At 37.2% G+C, this 21571-nt stretch overlaps 1 protein-coding gene across 1 annotated transcript in view; it reads right to left on the bottom strand.

Annotated features, from left to right (window-relative positions):
• The window catches only part of CUL1 (cullin 1), a 55605-nt gene that overhangs the window by 27606 nt on the left and 6428 nt on the right, over positions 1 to 21571 (bottom strand). The window contains exon 2 of the mRNA XM_063405829.1: positions 9634 to 9926. Coding sequence (XP_063261899.1) covers positions 9634 to 9773 — 140 coding nt within the window. The 5' untranslated portion in view covers positions 9774 to 9926. The remainder of the gene's footprint in view (positions 1 to 9633; positions 9927 to 21571) is intronic.

Genomic DNA, 21571 nt, shown 5'->3' with positions numbered 1-21571 from the left:
CAGAATCACAAGGTCGGAAGAGACCTTCAAGATCGCCAAGTCCAACCCAGCCCTAACACTTCAACTAGACCACAGCACCAAGTGCCATATCCAGTCTTTTTTAAAACACATCCAGGGATGGTGACTCCATCACCTCCCAGGGCAGATTATTCCAGTACTTTATCACTCAACACAAGTGGACCCAGCTTTAATCAGAAGACAGGTTTCCCCCACGGCACACCATGAACTAGGAAATAAATATATTGCAGAGACTTGACTTTTATCTTTCCCTTCACAAAGTCCAGCACAAAAAAATGGGAAGACATCAGCACAAATAAATACCAAGAGAATTATAAACCACAAATATATGATGCATTACAGTCATTTTAAACAGATTTGCTTCTAAGTAGTATAAAGCTCAAGAAAATTGTCTTCAAATATCCAGTTAACTTCTTTAATTAATTTTATAAAACACTCCATAGACAAAACATACCCTTAAACTGTGTTTAATTATTACAGTATCCTGCATGCCACCACGAGCAAGGCTCAGGATCTTCACATCAAACTGCAAGGAAAGCCTACTCACAGTCTATATTTACATGCTTGTTCAGAAAGTCATTGCATAGTAATGCTCTTTGTTCAAGATTAACCCTTTTTGAAAATACACACCATACATTTATTTCTAATCTGTTACCTCATCCAGATGCTAAATAACTAAATTTCCCACAATGTCAACCAACAACATAAAGCCTTCATTTGTACTGAATTGAAGTAATTGAAGTTTTAATCAGCCTCTTATCTCTATCAGCCACTGATTTCCTAGACTTTATTGATTTATTTCACCTCCTCCTCATTTGTTTGTTCAAATTCCCTGGCACTGTTGCTACTTTTACTATCTACACTTTGATTTCAGAATTCCTTGTTCAGGTGAAGAACACCACACAACACAACCATTTTCCTCTAGATATGCAACTTACTTTCTTGCTACAAACAAGAAAAGCAGGCTTGCCCCACAGGTTAATTTTAAAATAGCTAATAAATAGATTTCTCTAAATTGTTTATAGAAAACCTCCCCATCATGATAACTAGGCGTTTAGGGCTGATTTATAAATATCCCCTTGACAGTCTTGCCTCCTTCTTCCCCTAACTCTCTTATCCCACATGGCTTTGAGCTTGCCTGAAAATATGAAGATTGTCCACATGAAGGGTAATTCTTGCAGTTTTGAGAGTACTGCCTGACAAAAACATTCTATTCATCTCTACAAACAATCACAACAGCCTTCAGAAAAATAAAAGGCCAAGATTAGACGACATAGGCCTTTTTCTTACCCCATACATTTTATTATTGAACCCACGACTCCTCATAAAGTAAATACAGAGACTGAGGCTTTTTGTCCATGCTTGACAGAAATCACCTGAGCTGCAACAAAAGTAATTCCAATAATGCTCATCTTTACCTTTTATTCTGGCTTGAGATTTGCTAGCCAAAGGGTCCAAGACAGCACTTTTGAAGTGCTCTAGTTTCATTGTTCCATACAAGTCAAACTAAAGTTAGTTTGCCCATGCAGAAGGCAGTTTGCAAGTGTAACTCTTTGACATATTTTACATAAAGCATGCTCTCTCACACTTTGTTTACAATCTGTCCCCCCATCTGCTAGAGCCAGCCCCTGACAGAAAGACTGACATATTCAAAACAAAATTAGATTTGCACTGCTTACAACAAAAGTGTATGACAGTCCATCTGAGAATCACAAGGGGAATGATATGAAAAGAATTCTTAGTTGCAGAAGGCAAAATAAATCCCTCAATGCTTTGTGTGCTGTAAGGTATACACATATGCAAACAGCTACCAGGAAACATTCTGGGGGCGTTTGCACCATTCTGTATAGCATTTGCATACCATAACAAGCAGAGAAGTTAATTCATCAATAGAAAAGTTTGAACCACAGTGAAACTGTGCTGATCCTCAAGCTTTGGGCTGCTGAACTTCAGATTTGGCTCAGCAGACAAACCATCTACAGGAGGAACAGATCAAGATCAATTCTTCTAACCTCTACACCTTCCCTACAGTAAAGGAAAAATTTAATTTACTAGTCTAAAAAAAATTTAGGAAGAAAACTGCAACAAAGTTTATAAAATAATTCAGCATTGTGCTGTTCATGAAAAATCCTTTTCAGAACTATATTCTCCTCCAAAAGTCTTCAAAACAAAAAGTAGCCAATGACAAAAAAATTTTACCACCTCTGTTATCAATATAATTTACACTACTTTTGACAACCTTGGTTCAGTTCCTAAAGACAGGCAACACAACAACAGCAAATCCTGTCCTGCCACACCCTAATGGATTTAAGGCCTTGTGTAAGATCCCTTTCACTGAAGGAACTGGTCCTAACACACAATCCAGGTGGAGAGCTTACTTGCCACCTGGTTTCCAGTAACATGGGAGCTCATGCAGGCAGTCACTTGTGGACTGGGGAAGTAACCAACATTACAACCAAGTGTGGTCCCTGTCCCAGGACCCTTTGATGAGCAGATCTCAACTTCTGTGTCCACTCGGGGGAAGGGAAACAGGCTCTTTCAGCAGCACTGCATACATTTTTTGAGCAAGTATGCCAACTAAACACAAGCTTGAGCATGCCATGGTCAACCCCAATCTACCCTCTGCCCTTGAAAAGTACCAAAGTACTCCATACAGGTTTTTTCCTCCGGAAGCAAATGCAAGCCTAAGCTATACGAGAAAATTTATCAGTTTTGTAATTCAACACACAACAAGAAAAGCACTCAGACTCTCTACACTGATGAGTATAAATCACTCAGTTTTGCAAAAGTCTTAAAGTTTTTAAGAGAAAAACGTTCTGCTCAGATAATAAAGTGATTCACCTTTCAGCAGCACAGCCGGGGCCCCAGAGTTCTTCCATTTTTCTATGAAAAATTAACATAACTGGAAGAAGTCTGTGCAAGGAACAGATATGTAAGACTAAAGGAACTGAAAGGGAAGCAGAATTAACACAACACAGCAGAAAACTACAGCGCAGAGATGCCCACAACCCAAGTTGAACAACCGTCCAATCACCATTTCTCATTACTTCCAGTCTCCTTATTATAAAGATCAGTTTTAGGCATAAATTTGCTATTTCACAGATCTTAAGCAGTCATTAACTTCATGCTCAGTAGCTGGCCTACAGGACTAAATTGAGATTAGTTCCACTTTTGTCAGAAATCTAGGAAAATTACACCAAAGGCATTCAAGAACATCATATAGAGAGTTACTGAAAACACTGATAGGAAAATTGCTGGGGAAGTTTATAGAAGCTTTGTATTATTGTAGAACCACTTCTAATACAAACAACACAGTTTATTATGTTTACTAAAGAACAGCTTTACATATTTTCTTCAAAATTAAAGCCATTCAAGTCCTGTCAAAATCCAGAAGACTAGGCTGGATTTCCCCAGACATAAGAGCAGCTGCTAAGAAAAGTGGACATGCCTACATGAGTTTAATGTTTTGTGAGTTAAATGGATGAAGGAATTTTGCATGAGTTTGTGAAATTGTGAAGTTGTAAAAAACCAATTGCTTTTCAGAACGAGTGCTTTGAGCACTCACTTTAGCTTTGTGAGGAGCAGCAGTAAAACAAACAACCCCGAAACCTTCATTCTTTTCAGGGAGGTATTAGCAAGAGATTTTATGTATGTTCAGTTCATCACCCGGTAAGTAAGGGTTACCCCCACAAACCAATTCAGAGAAAACAAACCAACAAAATTAAGATCCTGTACCCAGCCCAACACATTCACCACGTGCTAAAAAGCGATTCAGTTTTAATTGATACATTTAAGTCTTCAGATTTGATACAACTGCTCTGCTAAATCACTCAGTTTTAGACAAACCATTTTAGTCAGGGAAGGACTGAGGCAAGAGATTGAGGAGCTATTACAGCATCAGCCATGCAGCTGCTATGAAAATCCAGGCATAACTCAGCTCAAACATGTTTCTACAAGTCTGAGATCAGAGATCTCAGAGACACCTTCAGCAAAAGCCAGCTGAAGATTAACAGGTAACATCTTGTTTCCCTCTCCCCAGCATAAACTCAAGAGAATCACAGAGAAGCACTGAGTTACAAGGAAAACACAAAATTTCAAAGCCAAATGCATAAACAAAGTGTACAGTCTTTATGCCAGGGAGTGTAAGAACCTCCATAACTGAGGTGGCTTTTAAATTACTTTCCTTGCATTGACAGAGGTTGATTCTGAACAGAATATTACTGGTTACTATAAAAAGCAAGCAGAACAGCAAGCAATCATTGTGGAAGAGTGCATAAAGAAAGGAAATGATTGCACAAATAAAAACATATTCTGTCCTTCTTTCAAACTGAAGATGCAATCTTTGTAAATATACACAAATGCATACAATTATATGTACCTTTCCACACAAGAAAAAGTGTATTATGTACCCTTCAAACATGTCAACAAATACATTGACTTCTATCTTCATGTTTCACACAAGCACTAACTGGAACATGAGAAGTCCTATGAAACAGGATATTGAATATATGCAGGACTAATACTAGCAGACAGAAGAGGCTGTCTTGATGTATCCAAAGTGACCTTAAACAATTTGACATTGAAGTGAAAGGATGGCTTAGAGTGACAGAATATTAAGAGAAAGTGGAACAGTGTCTGAGATGTAAATAAAAAAGTGCATGCTCTAACACCTCAGTATCTTTTTTGCATAGAAAGAGCAAAATAATCTGTTCACAAAGAAAAAACAAGAACATACCGTGCTGCCTGGTAACAAGAGATTCATGTGATTAGAAAATAAAATATTTTCACAGTTTTAATATGCATCTGCTGATCTAAAATCCTACTAAAATACAGGAATTCAAGACAGAAGACGATTGCAATAGAAAGAATTACAAAAGACCTAGGCAAACAGATGCCAGGAAAGGGGCTTCATGGTTTTGCTTGGTCAACATATACCACTGGTGCTGAATCTACTCACAGCAAAAAAAAAAAGTTAAATATATTTACACTTTCTATTTTATGAACAGACAGATTATCCTGAGTCATCTGGTATTTTTAGAGTGTAAGCATACTACACTTAATTATTTAATGTTCAACATAGTATTTTCTTATATCACTTCCTAATATGTGAGAAAAAAATCCCATTTTATAAAATTATTACAGTGACCTTTTCTGATATACAATTACTTACATTTGATCCAATGGATATTCAGTAGCAACTACTTTGTTAAAATAAGTGAACAAAACTGAATCACAATAAGCAAGGATTTTTCATAAAATAATGAAATGTGACAGAACAGCCTAGCCTTTACCTATCCTCGACAAACTTAAAACAATTATTTTGAAAATATTTACTAATGATGCCTAATAATGGAATAATATAAGAAACACATTTGTAAGATCCAATTCATTGGTGTAAGACAAGCAAATTTTAAATCATAATAAAGCTAGTCATTTTCTTCAAATTTCCACATAAGATCTATGTGATAATGATGACAATCAACTACTCAAATGTATTCTAAGAACCTGTTGAAATCAACGGTGTAATTTTTATGTGTATAACATTTGAAAGACTTTGAAAGCCTATCTGAACACTGTAATGTGGACACTGTCATTTATATCTTAGTTAAACAACCACATCCTATCTTCCACAGTACTATTATTCCACATCTTCTTATCAATGAAAATGTTTAAAGACATCCTCATGCAGATACAAATCTTATTTGTTATAAACTAATAGCAATTGGAATCTTTAAACTCGTCTTATTTTTCTCAAATTTTCTTTAAATATTAAACTTCAACAAAAAGATTAATCTGTTCTGTATGGGCATAAATTAGCTCCATTGTTTAAAACAATCCCTAAAAATGCTTCTCAGGTTATGTTTTGTAAATCAGAGCAGTGAAAGCATAAGTTTATGTCAAAATTTCGGCATTTCAAATAAACAGTGCACACATACAATAGAGAAGTACACCACTAACCTTTCCATTCACTCATGCTACCTGAAAATTGTTGATGTGTGCTTCAACAACAAAAAAAGTATTTTAGGAAAGTTACTCAGCTCTTTGTCTAAGTCACTGTGAAAAATTACACCACTTTGATATAGTGCAGCAAAGTTTTCTGACATTTTAATATTTGGCCTGAGAAACTTCTTAAGATACATAAAACAAGAAAAGTAACAAAACCCTTTCATTCTCTCCACTGAGTTTCAATACAAATGTTGAGTAAACCCCTATTCATCCTCTCATACCATGAGGTCTGAGAAAAATAAATCGCAGGCTTACCATATAGTTAGTTTGAAAAACGGACATCAATTTCTGCCAAAAGAGAAGAAAATAGCACAGGATGTATGAATATTTTATCACTGTCAAATGGAGTTAAGAAGAAGTGGCTATAAAGACAAGTGGCCTACAGCAACATAAATAAGTTGAGTAAGAATAACTCTAGTAAACCAAGTAATAGGTTTTCAACCAATTCAAAACAAAAACTCAAAACTTGCTCCACAAAAGTACTGATCTCTCTTGCACAGACTAATTAAGGCTTCCTCCATATATATATATGGATTATATTATATATTATATATTATATGCATTATATATATATAATGAACGCTGACTTTTACAAGGGAGTCCTGTGGATCACAGCCTCCAAACTAATAATCACTAAATGGGAAACAGGGTGCTCAGGTCCTTCCCTCACAGTATTAGTGGTGCTGCTAGGTCTATTGTTCCTAGAAATCTAGTTAATTTTATTGACTATTTCTCTTTTTGGCATAAAGTCAATCTTGGCATGTAATTCTGAGCTAGCTTGTCATACTGGTTGTCAGATAATGTTACTGTTGTAGGAACAACTAGGCTCTTCAGTACTAGAAATTACATAATATCTGGGTAGGAACAGAAAAACATCATAGATTTCATTTTCAAGAATCTCACATGGAGGGGAAAAAATTGAAACACCAAAACAACAAACCACACAAGAAGGAAATACATGATCATCTGATCTCACAAAAAAAGGTACCTTGCAATTAAAAGCACAAATAAATCTAAATTACAAGAAGTACACATGAGGAACTTGGTAATCACCATTCAGAAACAAAATTTTTCGTTCACTTCTTCAATATTCCCAGATCTAGAAAACTCATGGAATAATCAACTTGTTTCTGCTCCCACTGAAATGAAGGGGAAAAAATCCCATAGGCTCCAGCCTTTACTCAAGAGACTGAATTTAGTGTTTCACAAAAAGAGACCTTCTGAACAAAGAAAACAAGTGCAGGTGTGACAGAGGTCTGAACTGCTTGAATCACGTAACTATTCTAATTCTTTTCCAGATGGACTTGACCAAGGCACAACAAAATCTACATCTCCAATCAATTTTGATTGAAATAGCAGATACAGGACTGAAGGTAGGTTTGGTTGTATGCACAGTTCCCCTCTTATAAACTAGAGGGATGAAATGAAATCTACTCCAGGAGCAATATCCTGACAAGAAAAAAAAAAGGGGGGGGGTGGGTGAGGAAAGAGAAAAACAGGACAAAAGAGGATGAGGAAAGACTAAACTGTCAATTGTCAAGACGTTCTTGTAATAGGGCTGATCTTCAGACCAATTACAGCTGCAGCTGAAACTCATCTGCAGCTGTTCTGCTTTCCAAACTAAGTTGGTTGATCAGCAAAGCTTCCTGAAATAAAAGTCTACCACTACAATACTTGCTGTACACAAAGACTGGGCAAATATGTCCCAGTTATTGCTTTGAAAGGGGTGTAATCTTTTAAGCACAACTTTTGAACACATGTACTTGGTATAGGATGTAAAATGCATTGCTATCTTCATAGCACATTAAATACTCAGCCTAAACAGAATCAAATATTCTGAGTTATCAAACTATTATATTAATCCAAGCTGGCCCCCAAAATTACCCCCTAAATCAATTCACTTACAGAATTAACAAAAACAATCCTTACTTTCAAACCAACAACTCCTTGAAGCAGAAGCAAGGAAGAAATGAATAACTAATAGATAGCATATCCCTTTTACAGCTTCATTCTAAGCATCTTGGGAGAACTTCAGGAGAGGGAAAAAGCCAGTGTTTTACCACTACCATTATAATCAGTAGTCTTCAGCTGCCCTGCTTAACAGACCTCACCAACAAGAATATATTAAAGCCACTCAGAAGAAAAAACTCCCAGAGGTTCTATTACACAGGTCAAATTTCTATCAGACGTTCAACTTTTACAGACCTGTTTCACTAAATCAAAACCAATGTTGAACCTAGTGCTGCAAGAAAACACTAATTTTAAATCTTAGGAAAAGTTCTGACCCTAAACAAATGTTATTTCATCTTCCCATCACTATAAAAGAAGTATCCTAGAAACACTCAGCAGGCTACTAAGGGCTTTTCCCACCACACCCTGGAGCCTGGATTCTACAGGGACAGATAGAAAAGACTACACACTGATGTTAAGATTACATGTACAGAAAAACTTTTCTACCTCCTTAGAAAGTCCAGGGAGCTACAGAACTGGCTGGTCTATAGCCTTCAAGCTCCTCTTTCTTTTATAAAAGCTCTGTCCTTTCAAAAAAATTATTTCAGGCTAAAATTTTATATGCTGCAACTCCAAATCAGTGCCAGCAACAACTATAGACATTAGTTCAGAATAATAACCTCATTAAAAACCATAACTCCAAATACTGATAGAGAAAACCATCAGAACAACTTAATGATAGGAAATGTATTCAGTTATCATTTCTATCATACGTACAGCAAAGTGTGTAGACCACCACCTCCTCAAGCAGTGCTGATTTTCCTGAGCAATACAAGGTTACAAGAGGCAAGGCAGAGCAAAAGATGTAAAACAAAGGTCATCAAATTCATTTACATACCACCTTATGGGCTAAATAAAAGAGAATTTCCTTTCTAAATAAAATCCTGAAGTCAAACACCACAGCTATAATACAACAAGAGACACATTTCTCCTTCAAATTAGTTTTAGAAAATCCTTATACACTACCTGACAGAAACAAGTTTCCTACAAACTTCCAAACAGTACCTCAGCACATTTGTACAAGGAGGTGAACCCCTTCCAGCATCTTATAACAACACCCAGAATGGGGAGATGCCAGAAAACAGCTCTCCAATGCAAGCTAGGAATTAAAGCAAAATCCACTGCAGACATTCTCACTCCAGCTGGGAAATTACACAATCAAGTCAAAAGTGAAGTATTACATAGAGAATGACAATTGAAAAATTTCCAGCTAACTGGACATCATTATCAGTAAGACCTGAAGCATAATGCCAGAGGCTAATAGAAAAAAGAATTTCTGTTTTCTTTGTATGCATTGTGGACTCAAAATCTGACCTATTAATAAAATTTCTTTAAACATGTGCTGTATTCAAAATAATAGTAATCAAACCTGAAATACAGAGGTAGCCTTAATAATTATGGAAGCCAGTTTTCCAGACAACAGAATGTTCCTGCTATTTGCCAGTAATATTAAATAGCAAAGGTCAATCTTCAAGACAAAATCATGCATTCTTAAAAATCATTAAGTGAAAGAGTTACAGAGCACTTTTGTAACTAAAAAAGTAAAAAGCTATCTCTAATCTACCAGCAGTGAAAGCACTACCATAGGTGCTAGGATACGTGTAGAGTTCCATGTATCTGGATTTTGCCATACTTTGTCTGGTGTAAACCTGTTGAATTCCAGCTCTTAGGTCATCCCATATCTGGTCAAGGCCAATCTGTTTAAGTCCATGTGGGTTCTGACTCCTATTTGATGACATTTTGTATTTCCTGTAATGTCTTCCAGTGCAGCAGCCTGAGCTCTTGTTATTCCTCCATCAGAATCACAAGTCAAGTAACATTCTACACTCAGTTGCAGCAACTCAGCGAGATATTCTTTACACACAAAAAGTGATGTTTCCCAGGAAAATAACCTGCAACAGGAAAAGAAAACATATGCATTATATGACAGTCCAAATTTATCCACACTAAAGACACAAAATTTATTATTTCACTGAAATATTGTTGTTGATGAGAAATCCATCTTAAGACGTGAAATACCAAAACCAAGGAACATAATTTTGCAATTCAGCAATTCAGTGCAAAAAGAGCCAGTTAGCACCCAGAGTTATTCAAAGGCTGTAGGTACTTAGACCAGCACAGCTGACAACAAAAACCTAATGCTAACAACAAAATATAACAGTAAAAAGCCTTCCAAGCAGCAGACACTATTTATCAGCAAGGGCAAATAGTTTCTTCCCATTCAACAGCTAAACTCCAGTACTACTGAGCAACTCTGGGTTCTGTGGTAGCTCATTGTTTAACAAACATCCTTATGGGTATCAAAGATTAACCAGAAGACACTACAAATAACTTTTTCTTCAGTTATCAATAACTCTTACAGACTTGAGATTCTATTACAGGTAACCTGAAAGGCCAAGGCATTTTGGTAGCAGAGAATTTTTCTATCTGGCATAAGCTGTAATTAATTTCTTTGCTAAGTAGAAGAACACCACTTCCTTCAACATCATTTTACCAGCAAGAGAACGTACAGTCAATCATGGTGGGAAGAAAGAACTACTAATAGGAGTACAATGAATAAATATTGAATGAACTGTGAATGAAACAATCAGAAAGTAAGAAAATGCACTACTCCCATGAGTTTTAAGTGCACAAAGTTTGGGATGTGGTGAAAAGATGGCTACCAATTCATCAGCCTCATGATATAATGGAGAAGGAACACATTCACCTGGAAAGGCCCACTGAAAACATCAAGAAGAGAAAATCCATTCTTACTCAAGTCCATAAAAACATGTTTGCAATTTCAACATGTCTTTATCCTCCAAAGAAACAAAATTAAGAACATATCAGAAAATGACAATGTACAAAATTAGCCCACAAATAAGAGAGTTGTACTGAGTCACAACCAACTTAATCTCACTGGAGTCTTTCCATTCATATAGGGAGTTTATAAGAAATATGGAGAAAGACTTTTTACTAGCAACTGTAGTTACAGGAGAAGGGTCAATGGTTTTAAATTAAAAGAAGGTAGATTCAGAGTGGATGTAAGGAGGAAATTCTTTAGGAATTCTTTAGGAGGAAATTCTGTGAGGGTGGTGGTGAGACACTGGAACGGGCTACCCAGAGAACTTGCAGATGCCTGATGCGGGCAGTGTTTAAGGTCATGTTGAAAGGAGCTTTGAGCACCCTGATCTAGTGGAAGGTGTCCTTGTCCAAGACAAGCAGACTAGACTAGATGATCCCTTCCAGCCCAAACCACTCTGTCATTCTGCACCTTAGAGCTGATTGACTGGAATACTCAAACCGCAGTGAAACATGGTGGCTTTCCATTTTTCTACAGTTTTGTACAGCTTTATGATAAATCTGTCATCCAAGGCTCATACGAACCCTTCCATAATTTCAAGAATAGTATAGGCTGAGACCAAAGAAATCTCATTATTTGTTCTTGATCTCTGAGCAGCAAAAAATAAAACATATTCCTTCAGGACCTACCATTAAGTCATACTTCTAGGCTATTCTATGTTTCACTCCAGGCTTCACAGAGTTTTGAAGATCAAGTATTGTTATACCCTCCCTGACCTCCACCCAATTATCTGAAGTTCTCTTTTGCCTTTTCTTCTGGAACCTAAAAAAGACCAGTTGAGATAGAGACATTTTTTCATTCCTTTCAGTCAATGACTGTCTTACTACAGTAACACAGAAATTACCACTCCTCAGAGTCCTTTGCTTTCCCATCACCCATACGCATTTAAATCTCAAGCTCTAAGTGAAAATACCAAGAATTATTTTCATTATGTGAGTCTCAACAACAAGTACTGTCTCATTTTAATCTGACTATGTAGCCTGCTTTCTTTTTCACAAGGGAAACAGTTACTCCGAGGATTAGGTGGAAAAGCAAGAATTCAATCAATATACATCTTAGAAAACACAACACTAAAATTCAACCCTGCCATTTTTGTTTTTCTAATTTCTCTAGTATAAGCAAGCTACTTATTAAAGACACAAGACAATTATGAATCATAATGCTGAAGTGCAATCTAGATCATACTTTGCTTGCATTTAACTTCTTTAATTTCTGGAAATTGGACCTGCAGTGGTACTACTGACAATGAACTTTCAGGACTGAGCAACAAAAGCCAGGAAGAACAAAGGTCCACAAGTGGCGATTCACCTCCACTGCGGGAAATATTCCGTGCATGCTACACACCCACAGTCTTGGACTGTGATCCCCAGTCAGCATTCCAATAAAAGCAAGAAAATTAATTCAATGACTACAACCCAGGAGAGCAGAAACACTTTGATTTCTTAAATCTGGTACTAAAGAAGACATGGTTCTGGAATCTGCAACCCCATGACAACTGCAGTACGTGTAAGAATTAACTGATTGCTACTCACTTATTAATCTGCCAATAGCAAGCAGCCTGGGTTAGAGTGCATTTGTGTAAAAACGTGTCAGTGTACCTAATACAAAACACTCCACTGCTGTCTAAGAGCTTCTAGCAACCCCTTGCTAACTAGCAGAAAGCAGACGTTGAGTTTCCCCCTCTATGATGATGGAAATATTTAACTCTCTTCTCTAATTAAACATCTCCTAGTTTTTATGAACCCTGGTCCATCTACAAATACTACCTTTTCCCAGAATCTTTTCAACTCGAGGTGCTCCTCATTCACACGTTATTAATTTTCCTTTCTCTTAAAGCAAACCTCTGTATTTAAGTCAGGATGCAGCTACTAAAAACAATGCTCTGAAAAAGAACTTAATTTTGGGTTTTATTTTCTCATGCAGTCCACTATATAAAAAAATTCTTTGTAAGTCATAAATCCACTGCATTTGATACGACCTCAATATCCTCTGGTTGGCTTCCAATTTGAATTTTGCAGTTAAGCACATGAATACAGAATGCCAGTATCATCTCACTAACTACTTAGACTCAAACAATTTACTTCTTCCAGTTCACAATCAGAAAATAGAGCCATGAATAATTCTGTAAGCTACTATCATTTTTTTCCAGATTTATTCATGTGCAGAAAAATAGAAAGGTAGTTATTAATATATTAATTTAACAAGAATAGCATTTTGATGCGTAGGAATACTTTAACTACACAAGCATATTAATGAAAAGATCTATTCCTATCTAGTGGTTAAACTAAACTATGGTATTAAATTTATAGAAAGAGCAGGGATAACACAAGGCTTTATTCCCTGGCACAGCTGCTATTAAACATATGACATTCTATTTCACCCGAAAAGTGCTATTATTCTGATTCACATGCAAAAAACGCTCAAAGGTCAAATAGACTCCTCCATAGTTACACTGTATCTCTTCACCCAACATCCCAATTGCCAAAAAGAGGGGGAAAGAGTTCCTAAGCCAGATTTCTCAGTGCCCAGGCTGTGTGCAGCTGCCTGAATTAAAACCTCACCATTAAGTCATGACCTTTAAATCAGTGAGATCTCTCCCTGGCAAAGTGCTCTTGACAGGACTATGCACAAGCAGGTCTTGAACTGACCACCACTGCGCTTTCTTGCCCAAACAGATCAGACTTGCTGCTGACCTGCTTCAAGGATAAAATCAGCTGAGTTGCAACATCCACTCTGTAGCTTTGGACCAGAGAACCCAGACTTCATTACAGCTTCAGAAACAGCTATATTTGTGTGAGATATATTACCCCTGCAGCTTCCAGACAACATATGCACAATTTGATGTAGCAGGATGATAGTGTTCAATACTAACCAATCTTTCAACCCTGCACTCAAGTACTGCAATTAAAACAGTCCGAACAAAAGGAGATAACACTTCTGGCAAAACTTTAAAACAGCCTTGAAGGCTTTCTTCAAAGAAAGGTTACTCTCTCTTTTTCATTTTTACTCTCTCTTTTTTACTTGGGGACACACATCATGCAAACCTCCTATGCAAAGAAATGCATTGCATTAGAAAACACTGGACTTGTTTTTATTGATAATCTAATAATAAAGAATATTTTTTTAGATATCCCACCTCTTTGGAAAATGATGTGTATGCTGGAAGAGGCCTTCAGGAAAATGTGAAAGTTAACCCTGCATTTATCTAAAAAACATAATAAACCTCACCACTTTTTCAGCATCCTAAGCCATCTGCTGGAGAAAATATCTAATTTTAACATCCTAACACAATACAACTTTCAGCTTTATAGCTCCAAGGCCTGTGCATCACCTGTTGTTTTCCCATAACCCCTTATTTCTAAATTACATACTCCAAGATAGTTTACTTCTGTAATTACAGATAGAATTTGAACTTGTCAGCTTCTTGCACAGTAAGAACTTACAGGTTCAGAGCAAGGTTTCCCAGCTGACGTGAGCCCAGATAGCACTGTTTTAAAGATGCAATAAAGAGGCACAACCTCTAGACTTATTTTATCTCTTGTCTAATTTCAAATATGACGAGAGCGTTCTTGTCATCTAACAGCATGAGTTTAAGTGATTGGATTTAATCATACTAAACTAACCTTAACTAAACCCAACACATTTGGGAAGAGAAGCATTTTTCACTAACAAGCTATGGCGAAATGAATGTCACTAAGAATAAGTTCAAAAACCTTTAGCATTATGAAGTTTCCAAAATTTACAAGTATATGTATTAAAAGTCAGAATTTCACCTCTGTACACTGCCTCAAATCCATTTTTAAAACTGAATGCAAGTTCTCCAGTAACAAGAGTACAGTGCTAGTTCATTTGGACAGTGGCTGCAGGTTGGTATCTTTCATAAAAATTGGTGCAGTGACCATGCTCATTTTAGTGGCCACTAAAACCAAAATATCAGCCCTCTGGGCTAAAAGAATAAAGCATAATGAAAGTTTAATCTTTGGCTTTAAAAGACAAGAAAAATGACTAATTTTAGTACAGGCACTCCCTTAAAAATGCAGGATGAAATTCCTCTTGTTAAACTCTATTCTCCACATTTTTTCAGCCCAACTCCTCTAACTTATTTTATTTTGTTCTCCTGTTGCTGTATTTCAGCAAGTCTGATCCAGAAATTCAACAGATGCTCTTGTGTTCACCAAAAAATAACACTCAACCTTAGTTCCTGACCAGTTTTACTCCCTTCAAAGTCTCTTCTTGGAGCCAAGGCAACTACTCAGATTACCCAAGATACTCAATACTGAATGGACACTATATGACACATGCACACAAGTATATTATTTTAAAAACAACCGAAAGCATTGTAGGCTAATTTATGCTCTAGCTGACATAAATTTCAAAATGGCTATAGTTAAAGTGACCCTTAGTATTACCATATCAAAATATTTGGCAAGGTTTTGCCTTGCAATACCCATCCAAAGGTACACCTGTTTTTTCACCATTAAGCTTAATACAAAAACGTATCATATAATAAACCAAATGCATAATAAACCTCTTGCAACCAAAGTGGTCAATTCACTTTTCATATATCCTCTCTTACCAAACTCGGACAGTTTCAGAGATAGGAAGGACACGGTCAATGATCCAGCCTACGAACCAGGCTTAAGATTACTCTTGAAGGCACGCAAACACCTTTTGAAAAAGGCATGCAAATGCTAAGTTCAGAGCTCAGAACAATATACCTCCCTCCACTGCTGTGGAGTTAGTCTGTAAGATACAATCTACATGATTAATTAGATATAAGTGCTAGGAGCCTCACAGAAGCATATACTTGTATACTTATACAGGTATATACTTATATAAGTATTTAAGTATAAGGTGGGGAGAGATATAAAATATGTTTGTTTTCACCTTTTACTTCTTTGCCTTTACAATTTATAAGCTATCTCTTTGAATTTTTTTCCAAGTAAAAAAATGCCTCTTGATTTCTAAAGGATGCAACTGCCATTCCAGCACATATTTGTCTGACAGAACGGAAAGAGGCAAGAGAAATATTTCTCTTTTGTCCCTATAATCACTTGCACTCACAATTTATGATTTCAAAGACACCTTTCATACCCAGGTACCTGCATATTAATTTTGTGTTTACGTGACTTCAGTTGAGGTTAGCATTATGAGCTCCAAACTGTAACATTGCTTAGTTGAGCCATGGCCCTGCATGTGACATCATACAGCACTCACATTTCTGTCCAGAATTATTTCAAGCCACTAAACATAAAGGCTATAAGCTAGGGAGACAGTTTATGCAATTCACATGACACAATTCTTAAAGCAAGACTAGGAACAAGCATAATGTCTGTAGCACTTCACATGCTACAAATGTGTAATTAATCAACATCGGGAGAATCTGCCTATAGCAGACGTTTTCACTGTGCCCCAGCAAAATGACAATCTTATTGTAAAAAATGGTTTGTCCAGAAACCAGTACCAGAAGAGAAATACTAGATTTTTTTTCTCCTTTTTCAATAAAGATATTTAAGAGACAAATTACAAAATTTACAATGTTCAGTTCCTCTGTATTATTACAAAACAGAGCTATATGTAGTGTGAAAAGCTTTAGCTCATCTTATTTTCAAGGGACTTAAATTCAGCTTATTATGAGAAAAGGCAGAGATTTATGCATGCATTCCTCCCTTCCAAAAGTTGTCTTTGGGTGGTAAAAAATTCTGTGCAGCATTAAGAAAAAAAAAAAGCAGAAGCAAGTATGTGTAATTTGGCAGTAATTTAAGACCAAGCTGTGTAAATTTGGTGTAAATTTTGGGTGATTAATACAGTATCTCCCTAACGATGACTTCATTTAGGGCTTCAATGTTCTCCCCACACCCCCTCCTCCATGTTTTACAGCTCTGATCAATGATATCTAAAGCACTGTAATTAATACACTCCTACATTACTTCATGTGCCAATGATACAGTTGCCAGCTGAAAAAATAAAACAAAGCCTGGACATGTTCTTCACAGCTAGAGAGACTCTAAAATTCACTTCTATGTTCAAATTGAAACACAATATATGGAAGTAACTTGGAATTGCAGTTTTCACACTTTTCTTATTTACTTAAATTATCCATGATTATGTTCACTAAAAACCTTTCCAACTGATGTGGTTCATCTGGATGCCCGAATACAAGGATTTTTCTGAAATATCAGTAACTATTCCTCAGAAGAAAACCAAGAAAGTTGGAGTGTGCCACTTTCCCTTCTCTTTGCCTATTCTTTTGCCAGCTCTTTAACATTCTTTCTTTATTTCTTCCTTTCGGCTTTACCTTTGTCTTTCTTGAACAAACAAACAAGTCCAGCAGCTTTTGACAAGTATCTCCCTACAATAATGTTACAGCTAATACAAAAAGCCTTAAACAAGCCACACCAAACTTCATCATATACATGCTGCCTCATAAACAAAGGTCAGATCTAGACTCAACAAGGTTTGCTGCTGTATTCTACTCAAGCAAACTCTCCCTTTTGCAATTCCAGACAAAGTAAAACCTGGTCATTATTTAGAATCCCACCAACAATAAGCTTCATGGTTGCTTTACTGCATCAACATCAATTTGGAAAACAGTGCAAGAGACTACATCCTTAAGTACTATAGGTAAAACTTTCCAAGTTTTGCTTGAAAAAAAGCCATCTTCAGAGAGAGTTCACTTTGCTGTTGATGAAGTAATCCTTATGTACAAAGATTGCAGATTGCTTCTAAACTGAAATGTCCTTCCCAACCTAAGGTCTTGCAAACTCCTCTGTCAAAAACAGGATGCAGACCCTACAGTATTTTTTAACTGAGCCTGCAGTTAATGTGCCTCACAGCTTCTTCGAACACTGATTATGCTCAGCTTTTACACTTTGGAAAAAGGAATGCTGCAGATTAGGAGAACAAAGAGAATCAAGTCAAGATATGGGGGCACTGAAGAGAAGGAAGAAAGTTTTATAGAAGTGTAGTGGGTTTGTGTGATCAGGTTTTGGTAGTGGCAGGGGGACTACATGGGTGAATTCTGTAGAGAAACTGGCTGTAGCTTCCCCCAAATCCAAGAGAGCCAATGCCAGCCAGCTCTAGGATGGATCTGCCACTGGCCAAGGCTGTGCCAACCAGAGATGGCAGTAACACCTCTGTGAGTACATATTTAAGAGGGTAAATGAACCATTGCACAGATGTAATTGCACTAAGAGAAGAAAGGAATGAGAATATGTGAGAGAAACTCTGCAGACACAAAGGTCAGTGGAGGATGCGGCACTGGAGTGGAGATTCCCCTGCAGCCTGCGTGAAGACCATGGTGAAACAGCTGTGCCCCTGCAGCCCATGGAGGACCACAGGGATGCAGAGACCCACTCAAAGACCATGGAAATCCACAGGAGTGCAAATTTCCACCAGCGGCCCATGGAGGAGACCCATGTCTGAGCAGGTGGATGCCTAAAAGGAGCTGTGAGCCCCTGGGAATCACATGCTGGAGCAGGCTCCTGGCAGGGACCTTCTGACCCATGAAAAGAAGAGCCTATGCTGGAGCAGGTTGCCTGGCAGGACTTATGAGCCTGTGGGGAACCCATGCTGGAGCAGGCTGTGCCTGAAGTACTGCACCCTGTGGAAAGGACCACATCGAAGCAGTCCATGAGGAGCAGTAGCCCATGGGAAGGACTGATGCTAGCTAAGTTTATGAAGAACTGTCTCCTGTGGGAAGATCCCATGTCAGAGCAGGGGAAGGACTCTTCTCCCTGAGCAGTGGTAGAAACAGCCTGTGGTGAACTCACAGTACCTTAGCCCCCCTCTCCCTGTGCTGCTGGTGGGGAGGAGGTAGAGCCCGAGAAGCATGGAGAGGTGAGGGGAAAGTGTTTTAAAATTTTGTTTTACTTTTCATTAACCTGCTCTGATTTTGATTAATAATAAATTCAATATATTTGCCCATGTCCAGTCTGTTTTGCCCATGAAAGATGGAGATTTGTCCTTGTCTCAACTCATGAGCCTTTCACTGTATTTTTTCTCCCCTGTCTACTTGAGGGGAGTGATGGAGAGACTTTGGTGGATACCTGGCATCTAGCCAGGGTCAAACCACCACAACATAAAGAGCTTGAGTATTCCCACTTTTTCTCTGGCTTAAATAATATATATGATACAAGCTGCACAATAAACCCAAACAAAAATCAAACCAAACAAGAAAACAAAAGACTAAACAAAGCCCAATGAAACCCAAATAAACATAAATAATGAAGGACAATGCACATGAAGATGCACTTCTTGAATCAGTCTGGAAGATGCAGAAAAGGAAAAAGAGGGAGGACAAGCCATGAAAAATGGTAGATACACAATATGCCAAGCAGAAGACAGAGTAATATACCTTGTTTTCTTAGAAAGTGAAAAAGAAAAAAACAGGAAAAAAAAAAGGAAAAAACCCAACAGCAGCAAAGAGTTAAATCCAATGCAATTCAGAAAGAACAAACACAGAAGGCTGGAAACTCTGAAATACCTTGGGCCAGTTTAGAGACCTTAATGATCCTGCAAGGACAATTCTTACACATAACTGTTTTCCCAAAAGATCTTACCAGACATCAAAACTTCAACTAAATCCAACTTACTAGGCTAAAACATCACAATCCTACTGATCGCCATCAAGAAAACATTAGTGATGTCTTACAGTTTGATTCAGACCCAGCATGACCTCCACCAGAACACCCAGGGCAGGCCTCTGAGCCCTAACACAAATCCCCCAACATTTTAACAGCACTCAGTGCACCACTACATACACTTTTGTATTGCCTGGTTAAAGACACAAACAGAAAATTTCACCTGCAATAATATTTCCACACAGAGCTTTTTCATGCCCTTGGAGACCAGCAGTTCTTACCAATAATTTTAAAACAACCATTAACATGTTGCTAACAAGCAAAAACCAATTCTGGCTGGAATCTCTTCCCAACAACTTGCTAATTTTACAACTTTTTCCCTCTTGTTACTTGTGCAAGAGCTCGACCGGCCAAGGCAATCCAGTTTGCCACTTCAATTTATAAATAAAGATGACGGTCACACTGATTAAACCTGTGAACAGTCTGATATTTTGAGACACTTGAATGTACCACAAAAGCACAGCTTAAATACTGAAGAGCTTCCTCCTATATTCACCTTAATACTAATGTTTCATTTTGAAGTGACAAATAATGGGTAAATCAAGGACTGTTGCAGTTACTTACATTCATTTCCTACATACGACAAAATCATGGCCTGTGAAAACTGCTCCCTCCTTATTTTCTTATTTTCCTGTTAAATCATGTCTAAATTACGTGCACAGATATCTAGTGCCAACGATCTTGATTCCTACTGTGGTGTAAATGCTGCAAACACTGTTGGCAATGAACAGTAGACCTCTCATATATTTCATTCCAGATCCCTAAATACAGTCAGCCCAAAAAAGAATGAGAACTTTCCCATTAAAATCTAGAAAGGGATTAGTATGTAATTTTCCTGGTTTAACTACAAAGTCTGAATTCTAGCAGCCTTAACTTACAGCAAAGAATTTATACCTCACAAAAAGTTAGTTCTGCTTAAATTCATTTTCAGCAAATTTTTAATCAGTTTTGCTCTCTAATGACTGCAGAAGGCACCCTTGGTATAGAAGTGAAACAATTTAACCTAATTTTGTAGAAGTTAAAATTGCCACACATCCCTAACACCCACATTTATATTCTCCTTCTTGTTGATTAAACTTGCACCATTAAGTTTTAAAGCTAAGCCTGCATTGGAATCTAACAAAATCAATTTAACTACTTAAGGATATAAACTTCAATTTTATACAACTCCTATTAGTAATGGCATCCTAGCATAGGCACACTTTCAGAAATAACAAAACTTTTTCAAAGTTATCTCTGGAAAAAAGAGAGTAAGAGAACAGTCTTTCTTAAAAAAATGCAAACATTCTAAAAAAGCATTTTCAATTGTACAGTGAAAAGTTTTATCCTTTGGCTACCCAGAAGCAAGCAGAGCATTTACCCATGAAATTATTACCACGAAAAGCAAGATGAAAAGACTAACAGCTAACAAATGAGGAGTATTTCCTAAAATCCTCTTTTTTCCCATAATTCAGTCCTCCTAGATAAAACTTCCAAGTGACAGTCTCCACTGTCTGTGAGACTAGAGGAGCTTGCAAATTTACATATGAAATTAAGTTTAAATTACAGAGCAAAACAGGGTCAACTAAGGTCAGACCACCAGCCTTAGCTCTGAACTCTAATCCACATTAAGATATTGTACAACCCGAAACACAGAGCAACAAAAAGCCAAGCTGCATCAAATGCATATTAAAAATACAAGAAGTTTCTGACTTCAGTTATGGCTGAAATTGCCTTACTAATAACCCAAATTTTTGTAGGTCCCTCCTTGAAATTTAAAAACTTCACTTTTGTCTACCTTGTATATTAACGAATCAAATACATCCGGGTCCCAGTAGCATTCCAATAAAATGGAAGAAGCATGTGCATGTCTTCAAAAGATAAGTACATTACTGGAGCAGAGTGAGAAGCTCCCTGCACTGCAAAAACTTCCCATCATCATGATCCTCACCATCCTACATGTAAATCCATTTCTTCTGCACAATAACACCAAGCTTGAGACATACAGCAACAGCAACTAGAGCAAATGTAATGAAATCCAAAGACAAGGAGAATTTTATATTACCTTCAGGTA

Source organism: Prinia subflava, chromosome 1 (genome assembly GCF_021018805.1).
Source record: "Prinia subflava isolate CZ2003 ecotype Zambia chromosome 1, Cam_Psub_1.2, whole genome shotgun sequence".
Lineage (NCBI taxonomy): Eukaryota > Metazoa > Chordata > Aves > Passeriformes > Cisticolidae > Prinia > Prinia subflava.
This window is presented reverse-complemented; position numbering and strand designations above follow the sequence as displayed.